At 40.4% G+C, this 9,778-nt stretch overlaps 2 protein-coding genes across 4 annotated transcripts; both read left to right on the forward strand.

Moving 5' to 3' along the window:
• Nucleotides 1–450: 450 nt before the first annotated feature.
• Nucleotides 451–6,225, forward strand: LOC115766275 (SH3 domain-binding protein 5). 2 transcript variants are annotated; one of them, XM_030710140.1, is made up of 6 exons: nucleotides 451–724; nucleotides 792–854; nucleotides 928–1,346; nucleotides 3,279–3,353; nucleotides 3,443–4,672; nucleotides 5,587–6,225. In XM_030710140.1, the coding sequence occupies exons 1-6, from the start codon at nucleotides 683–685 to the stop codon at nucleotides 5,813–5,815; spliced, it is 2,058 nt and encodes a 685-aa protein (XP_030566000.1). In that variant the 5' UTR covers nucleotides 451–682; the 3' UTR covers nucleotides 5,816–6,225. The 2 variants fall into 2 exon arrangements, with proteins under 2 accessions (XP_030566000.1, XP_030566002.1); XM_030710142.1 differs by lacking the exon at nucleotides 3,279–3,353.
• Nucleotides 6,226–6,797: 572 nt separating this feature from the next.
• Nucleotides 6,798–8,934, forward strand: LOC115766276 (integumentary mucin C.1). Of its 2 annotated transcripts, none has more exons than XM_030710144.1 (2): nucleotides 6,798–7,061; nucleotides 7,130–8,934. In XM_030710144.1, the coding sequence occupies exons 1-2, from the start codon at nucleotides 6,872–6,874 to the stop codon at nucleotides 7,852–7,854; spliced, it is 915 nt and encodes a 304-aa protein (XP_030566004.1). In that variant the 5' UTR covers nucleotides 6,798–6,871; the 3' UTR covers nucleotides 7,855–8,934. The 2 variants fall into 2 exon arrangements, with proteins under 2 accessions (XP_030566004.1, XP_030566003.1); XM_030710143.1 differs by having other exon boundaries at nucleotides 6,799–7,061; nucleotides 7,115–8,934.
• Nucleotides 8,935–9,778: the final 844 nt, after the last annotated feature.

The raw sequence follows: 9,778 nt of genomic DNA on the forward strand, positions 1-9,778 counted from the left end.
CAGACTGTTGCTGTTGCTCTTGCGTAAACATATTATTCTGCATGTGCACAAAGCTAACACTAGCGGGCGCCACTGTGTATGCTCGGTGGTTGTGCGCAAAACAGAAACAACGAAATTAATAACAAGAAGTAAAAAATAATCACATTGTCACGAAGCTTGAATACCCTAGCAAGTGAGCAAGTGAGTAAAACATAAATTTGTTTTTAGCTTCAAAGATAATGTAGACGTTTGGGAAAGAGTATTTTTAATGTGTGCAAAGCATACGCAAATTAGGCACGCATAATTCAGCACGCCAATTGATTTTCGCGGAGCACGTTGCAAGCTGCATGACGCAGTCAAAGTGTCAGGCCAGCTTTTAGAGTACACACACTCTCGGTCGGTCAGCTGGGACGCTTTTTCGTATTGGTCTGTTTGCATTTGGCAAAAAGCTCCGCTCCGCTGTGTTGTCATCGTTATGTGCTGTGTGTACACGTTGTTGTTGTTGCTAAAAAGCTTTTTCAACTAATAACTGCTGCGCTTAATTTTCCAATTGGTGAATCGAGTTGACATAGTTAAACCTGCAAACCGTTCCAATCAGAAACAGACAACAGTGACTGCTGCACTGCATCCGCCATGACAAGCAACTGATATATCTCTCCATTCGACGGTTATAATCAAAGTTCGTGCGGTTCGAACATCTGAAATGTCAACGGAAAGTAATACGCCCGTGGATCCGCGTGTCCAGGTATGCGCCCAAATCTCATATATACATGCATATATGTCCATATCCATAATTGCTCCCATTATGCCAGATCGAGCTGGAGAAACTGAACACGGCCACCGACAATATCAACAAATACGAAGTGGAGCTCGATGTAAGTTGTTATTGATTTTTTGCTCTCTCTTTCTCTTCGCTTGAGTATCCACTTTATATAACCGTCCGTGCAGGAGGCCAAGTGCGAGTTCAAGCGTCTGCTGGCGGAGAGCGTGGTGCGCATCAAGGCCGCCGCCCACAAGCTGGGCAACTCAATTGACGCCGCCAAACCCTACTACGAGTCGCGCATCTATGCCGCCCAGCTGACCAAGGAAACGCAGCTGGCGGCGGCCAATCATGAGAAGGCTAAGTCCATACACGCCGCCGCCAAGGAAATGGTTTATCTGGCCGAACAGGGCCTCGGCGAGAAGTCCACCTTGGACACCGCCTGCCAGGAGATGCTTAGCCATGCGGCCAGCAAAGTCAACCAATCCCAACTGGAAGTCACCGACACTCGCAACGCCCTCAAGATGTGCCAGCTGAAGCTCGAGGTGGCCAACAATCGCGTGGGCAAGCTCCAGGGACAGCTGAAGCAGGCGCTGCGCGCTTCCAGGTATCTTGACTTGATCTCAAAACCTTGCCCCAACTCTAATACCAACTGCATATCCTCGCAGAGCATGTGAATTCCAATCGGAATGCCAAATGTAACTGTATTCCAATTAGGCTTTGGAAACTTATTATATTCCGCCTAATAGGAACTATTTTAGATATATGAAATATTTATCTCATTTTATTTGTTGATATTATTTATTATTATTAGACAACCAATCCATTTTATTAACATATTAACCGGAAACATGGATATTTTAGATCATCAATAGAAAAAAGTATTATTATTATTTGTAGTATCATTATTATTATAATTGTTATTATTAATATTATTGTTTTTATTATTATTATTAATAGTATTATAATTATAATTATTTTTATTATTATTGTTATTATTATTATTATTATTATTGTTATTATTATTATTGTTATTATTATTATTATTTTATTCTTAATTATTATTTTCTTCTTTTAATTTATTATTATTATTACTATTATTTTCTTCTTATTATTATTATTATATTTATTATTATTATTACTCTTATTATTCGTCTTATTTTATTTATTTATTATTATAATTGTTATTCTCTTATTATTATATTCTTCTTATATTATTATTATTATTATTTTTATTATTATTACTTATTATAATTATTATTATTATTGTATATTATTATTATTATATTATTATTCTTATATTATTCTTCTTATTATTATTATTCTTCCTTTATTATTATTATTATTACTATTATTATTATTATTATTATTATTATTATTATTATTATTATTATTATAATTGTTATTATTATTATTATTAGGATAATTATTATTATTATTATTATTTTTTTTTTTTTATTATTATTATTATTAATATTATTATTATTATTATTATTATTATTATTATTATTGTTATTATTATTATTATTATCATTATGTTTATTGTTATTATTATTACGTATACTGTTATCATTATTATTATTATTATTATAGTTAAAAATTATCCAACTACTTGATTTTATTGAAAATCTCCGTCCACTACACCCAGCTATAGCCTGAAGTTCGAAACCCGAACCTTGTTTAATATGAAATTTTAGAAACTCATATTTTCAATTAGTTACGCTTTTCCCCCGTTATCGCATATGTAGTCTTTTTATTCATCCCCCAATATCATATAATAAATGCATATATAATCTGTTTTGAGGATGATCCAACTAGCCATAAATCCTGTGTTAGACTCTGCTGCACATTTCTATTATCCCTATCCTATCGAAAGGACAATTGGCGTCCATAAACTATAGGTCTATCGAACTACTATACTACAAGCTTGGAACATGATCCATCTTATATATAATTAGATAGTATAATATTATAACATAATACTATATTGTATGAAGTATCTCATATTACTCTATATATATTTTGATATTAATTTTCTTTTGTAATATACTAAAGAACAAGAGTCCGGTCGCGAATACCAGACTATTGTTCGGATATAGTTTTGTAGTAGTAGAATGCATTGGCGAAAAATCTAAAAAGATTGGAAGTTTTAATAGATTGGCAGCTTGTAACTATATCCTGTGCATATAACAAACATGATGAACATGATGTTCCATGCGGATGAAGGATATTTGTTTAATTATTTTCCGGACAAAAATAGATCCTCAAGGCTAAATTAACTGTATCAATATTTTGGGCACATGTTAGTATTAGATATGTGTCCTGTGCCCATTTAATGTGGTTAAAACGAGGGGTGTGTCCGTTGTTGTGCAGAATTAGATAACAGGCGGAAGGAGGGTTCTCTGGACAATGCTAGCTCTGCCAGGATAACTTTCAACAGCCATCGGCCGTGCCGGGCTGGTAAGCTTTGATCCTTCTTGGTTTGGTTTGGTTTTCCTTTCGGTTCTATTTCGTTTCACGTTTGGTTTCTTTTTCATAGATTGCAACTCAGGCGCAATTTACTTTTGTTGAGATACTTTAGCATTTTGCACGCTTTGTATTGTACCCTGTGCTCGTGAGTATGCCTCACCTGCTGCCTAGCCACGCCCACTAATATGCGGTACACCCGCCCGTGCCCCCTCTTCGCCCCTTGTCCAAATGCAGGCCCTACTACGAGACGCGCGCCAACTACAATGGACTGCTGAAAGCGCAGAAGCTGCGCGTCAACGAGCTGGAGACGCGGGTCAGCGCGGCCAAACTAACCTACAACGAGGCTCTGAAGAATCTGGAGCAGATCTCCGAGGATATACACAGGCAGCGACAGCAGCGCAACAATCTGCTCAACTACGAGGCAATGCTCCGGCAGGTGGACGCCGTCGATGCGCTCACAGCGGGCGTTACCCGGCAGCAGCAGCCGGAGCCGGCAGAGTCGGAGCAGGAGCAGGAGCAGCTGGAGGATGAGTATCTGCGCATGCCGGAACGATTGGGCAGCGGCGCCAGCTCGCCGCGCCAACGTCAGGCCGATCCGCATGACTGCCCGCATCTGCTGCATGACTTCGAGGCGGTACTGACCTTTCCACAGAAGCTGGCCGGTGGCATGCACAAATCGGCCAGCACCAGTGCCACGGATGGCGACAACAATCTGTTCGCCCAGGCGCAGGGTCTGCACGGTCCCTACGAGGTGAAGCCGCGCTCCGAGTCCGGCAGTAGCTCACTGGCATCGGCGTCGGCTTCAGCGTCGGCGTCCGTCTCGACGTCGGCGCCGCCAGCGGACAACGACATCGATCAGTGGACGGAGATACGGTTGTCGCACTCGGACAGCACCAGCTCGAGCTACTCGAATCAGTCGCTGCTGGAACAGCACGGCCTGGATGGAGCCGGCAGCGGTGGCGGTCATGGGTTGGGCTACGGCCTGGGCAGCCTGGAGCCGGACGCGCAATCGCAGCACTCGACCTCATCGTCGGATGAGCCCAAGCGCAAGGTGACCTGCACTACCATATTTCAGGACGACAGCAGCGCCATCGGCATCGGCATCGGCCAGCAGATGAGTCGCAAGCAGAGCCTCAGTCAATGGCTGTCGCGCTCGAACAGCTTCAAGACGAGCGGCCGCCGGCAGAGCCTCGATCTGCTGATCGATGCCGGCGACAAGGTGAAGGATGTGTTCAGCTATGGCTTTCAAAAGGTCGGACGGACTCTGGAGCGGCGCAACAGCGAATCCGAAATGGCCAGCGATGGCGGCGAGGCGGATGCCTTGCTAGCCTCAACAACAACAACAACAACAACAACGACGACGACGTCGTCGACAACGACAACGGCGGCAGCAGCAGCAGCAGCAGCTATGAATGTATCCAATAACAGCAGCAGCAGCGCCGGCGATTTCTTTCTATTTAGCAGGTCAGTAGATGGCAATGGTCGCAGCAGCGGCGCCGGCAGCGGTGGCAGCAGCCTACTGTGCGCGCTGCAGAATCGTCTGACAAAGCTCATTTGATCTGATCGGTGCCACAGGAAACAACTCGATAATCGATAGTCGATAACCGATAATCCGATTTACTGCTAAACTGCTATTCAAAATTCAAACTGCACCCACTCTATCCAAAAAAAAAAAAAAAAAAAAAAAACTACAAACTTCAGCTACTACAAGAACTAATCAGCTACTGCAACTAACCAAATTCCTCATGCTCGAACAAAAAACGAATTGGCTGCTTTGATTTGGTGCATTTGCTCTTTGAAACACATTCCATTACAACCACAACAACAACAACAACAACAACAACAACAACAACAATAACTATCTACAACAACATCAACTACTATAACTACAACTAACATCATTGCACGCACGCACGCTTCTACTAAAAAAAAAAAACAGAAAACAGAAAACAAAAGTCAAAAATCTACTCTTAAAATTTGTATGTACTGCAAATATTTAATTTATATCTGTTTGTTTATGTGTGTGTGTATGTGTGCTTGTGTGCATTTTGGCGCCATGAAATAACTTGTACATAACGTAATTATTTTCAATCACTTTTTGAAAATGTATATAGAACGTATACAGTTTATACAATTCAATTCTTTTGATGTTATATTTAAAATCAATTTAATTCATTGTTGCAGTTATTTCACGGAGCCAGGCACCTTTCAGTGTGACCATCTTTATTTTTCTTCGATCCGTCTCAGCATTTTTCATCACTTTTTGCTTTAAACTTCAATTTTCTGTCTCTCTTACACGCTTTTTGCGCTCATTCTGTCTGTTGCCTTGGCTATCTCTTTTGTATGACACAACTACAACAGCAACAACTACTTTACAGATCCTCAGAACCCAAAGAATTACTATCCGACGAGCAGGTTGAGAATTTACTGTTGAACCACATGGTTGATGAGCACGGGGTCATCATAGTGGAGGAGTTGAAGTCCCCAACTGCTGCAACAAGAACAACAACTAGCATGTATCACCCACAGCAACAACCACAACAACAACAACAACAGCATCATACGTTAAGCGTAGCGGGCGCTGCGCGTGCTGCTTTATTGTTTTAAAATCCCACATCTTAACTGTACTTAAATCTGGACCTGCTGCGCGAATAACCATGAGACCATTTCAAGCAATTAGTAAGAGGCGTACATATCACACGACATCATAGACCCCATTGAGCTGATGCATTGAAAGGAGGAGGTAGGTGGATCTGAAAAAGCCCCGCCCAATCTTTGATATGTTTTGTTGCTACGCATAGTTTTTGGCTATGTTTTAATCCTAATATGTGCAATAATGTTGTTTAGCGTACAAAATCAAAAGCAAAAAAAAAAAAAAAATACAAAGTTACATTTTATGCTGTTCAGAAAAGCAATTAACAAACGCTAGTCCTAGGCGAAAAGCATACAAATCAGTGAGAGGAGGAATATATTATTAGCAAAAACCATTTAAAAGAGATAAACCATAAAATACAAAATAATTATAGAAATTATACAAAGTACGTTATAAATATACATACATATTGATATTGACATACACTGTCGCCAAATAAGTTTTACCATGACAAGAAACTTTTTTATTATTGGAACTGGGCATGGGACTCGATTTGTGTGTGTAGATTGGTATCAGCGCACGTTAATACAAACGTGAGAATTCCATTAAGTCGTAATTTAAATCGGCGAATCATTTTGCGCGTATAAATAATCGTGATTATATCGATAGCGAAGCACGTCGACTTGCTATCGATGATTTCGACGGCACTAAAGTTCTCAGCTGTGCAATTATTTACCACACTGGCAATAAAAAATACAGCAGTTTGTGCAACAGCTGTAGCATGTAAACAGATCATTGTTATCTAAAAATGAGGCAGTTAGCATAATGTTAGCTAGTTAATTATTAAAAATTGTATTTTTTAATATACTTGAAACTGCGCCTCGAATTGAACTAAATTGAATTGGTATTTTAAATACATTTTGCGCCTTAAGCATATATCGATATCAACTATCGGATAATTGTCCATCTCCACTGTAGCCGATCTCCAAGAAATTCCAAATAAAAGCAAAAAGCAATCTGCTGCCAATTTTAGCAACAACAGCACATTTCACTCGACTGCATCACGCAAAATGAACGTGCTTCCGGTGCTGCTGCTGCTAGTGCAGCTGACAGCCATGGTGCTGGCAGGAACTAATGAAACCGCAACTGGTAGCCCAGCTAGCTCCAATGTGACCAAACTGGCAATGGTTAGCCCAAGCAGCAAAGCAACTGCCATGGATGCAGGTGCAGGTTCCAGTGCAACTGTAATTGCAGCCACAGGTAATGTAAAAGTGTGCAAATCAAGCTTTATTCTACTAACTCCACGGCGGTAGCCAACCAATTGCAAGTGGATAAGGACAAGCCGGCCAAGGTCAACGGCACGGAGGAGCATGCCGTGGTGCTTGCGCGCGGCGTTACCAATACGGATACCGCCACAGTGCAAGCGACACCAAAAGCGAACGCAACAACAACAACAACAACAACGACGACGCAAGCACCACAGGTAATCAAATCAACAGCAGCTACGGCGATAACAAAGCAAACAAACACATCGGCCAAGTCAGACAAAATGCTGGCCGATGGTGTATCGCTGAGTGACATCAACAAGAACAAGAAGGAGAATAACAACAGCAGCAGCAGCAGCAGCACTATCACGACGCCAGCAGCTAATATCAATGCCAGCGCCAGCAACAGCAGTAGCAGCAGCACCACGACCACGACCACCACGTCAACAACAAGGAGCACAACAACTACAACCAGCACAACCACAATGCGTCCCAAAAAGCCCACCGTCACAAGCAGTATGGACAAACAGCTGGAGGGTGAAAAGCTGGATGCGGCTGCCACAGGCGCTGGTAACGTTGCACCACACGTTCTGCCCGTGCAGGAGCTGAGCAGCAGCTTGACCAATCGCGGCGAGAATGAGTATATTGTGCCCATTGTAACAATAATGCTAGCTGTGCCACTTGCCATAGCCGTATTCATCATTATGTACCGGCGCTTTCGGGATTTGTGGACAACACGCCATTACAGGCGCATGGACTTCCTGGTGGACGGCATGTACAACGATTGACGAAGGCGCCAGCAGCAGCAGCGGCCCGGCAACGGAGCTGCCAGCGGCGGTGGAGGGGCTAGTGACGGTGTGGGCTGTTTATCAATTGCTGCCACGCGGCTGCCGTAGCGCAAGAGAATTTGATAAAGCAAAGCAAATGATTGGAAAGATAATTAGTTGTTAAGTTTATTATTATGATTATATTTCTTATTTTGCATGGAATGCAAACAGAACAATTGCGCGAGCAGGATAGCTAGAGGAATGTGTGCAAGGGGCGAGAGAAAGCGAGAGGGAGAGAGAGGCACTGGCTAAATATACACATTGCTCAGTCAATTAAAACATTGAGAAAAACACTAGATGAAATGTTTATGTAGATGTGTATACGCGCGTGTGTGTACACACATGCTGCATTAATATGTGTTAGCTTTAAAACGCAATAGTAATTTCTGAGAATATATACATACATTTACATATATATATATTCGTAGCGGCCAAATTGAATATTTTGATAAGATTCGAACGTAGCGCAAAAACTGAAAAGTTAAAAACTGATTTTTAAGAAAATATTGCTAGCATTTGATTACATAGGTTCAAATTTTGTTTATGCATTTCGATTTATGTGTGTCTATATCTAAAAAAAAACTCCATATACATTTATACCTTTCAACCAAGTTGTAGATACTATTCAAAAAAGAAAGGAACTTGAGGCGCAATTAGCAATCAATCATGAAATTACTATACAAAATATTTGTACACTATACTATAACCATAATGTGCCTTACCAACTCAGATCTTAATAACGCTGTATCAAACATACATATATATTATGTACACATGTGCACATATAGCCAGCCACATGTGTAATTAATATATATACCTACATCAGTGCGTCTGTAACTGTATCTAGTAACAGCACTGATAGACTCTGTAATCTCGAAAGCTATTTGGCATAGCATTTGATCTATGCCACTTACAAAAAAAAAAAATCTAAATCAAAATGCAATCGGTATAGCCAGAAAAAAATCAAAGCGCGCATTTATTACATAATTATTTGTTATAAACGAAATAATTACAATAAAGCAAATGCAGTGTAACCAATAATAATACGAACGTTGATTCAATATGCCTTCTGGCAGCCAAATGGGATACGTGAAACATGCGTAACACGAAACGAACCCAACACAAATGTAAGCAAAACATTTCAAACGCATTGGGAAAACGATTTCACTGGACCATTGAGGCATGTTCTTTGTTCTCATATTCCGGAAAATGAACACGCACTGCGCCAACTTGAACAGTCGGAATAATTACGTTATTCAAGTAATGAGCAATTGCCATTTCGAATACTTATTGGCCAGAAAACAGATTGGGATTTTTTCTATTTATCAAATTGAATGTTTATTAATTGTCGTGAAGATTTATTTTGCTGTTTGGATCATGTTTAAAATATACTTATATGGATATGCGAAAACCTTAATAGTTACATTACCTTTTATGATTTAACTAAATAATATTAGAAATTTACATAAAAAAAGAGGAGTACAACCTTTCTATGTGATTCTCAGGAAACAGATTTTCGCCCTTAGCGGTACAGGAGAAGGAAGGGAGACTAATACGGAAAAGGTTCAGGGATTAAGTGATACCGAGCTAAAAATTAAATATGGTTCAGTTCGCTACATTATAAATATAAGTATAAGATCTTGATGGTACTTGAGGCTATGAAAGTCGTGTAGCAGGGCGACAGGTTAGAGAGGTCAGAGTAGTTTAGACAGATGAATACCTATACTTAATGGGTCAGAGATGCATCCTTCTTGACAGGCGCAAAACATAGGACTACTAAACAATATGGCTATATAAAAAGCGTCTGTGGAAAATGGGTTTTTGTATGGAAAACTCTTCTGATTTTAAAGATATCCTGACTTCATTTTTAAGAAACTCCAGAGCA

Source organism: Drosophila novamexicana, unplaced genomic scaffold, assembly GCF_003285875.2.
Source record: "Drosophila novamexicana strain 15010-1031.04,08,12 unplaced genomic scaffold, DnovRS2.1 tig00001089-arrow-arrow-pilon, whole genome shotgun sequence".
Taxonomy (NCBI): Eukaryota; Metazoa; Arthropoda; class Insecta; order Diptera; family Drosophilidae; genus Drosophila; species Drosophila novamexicana.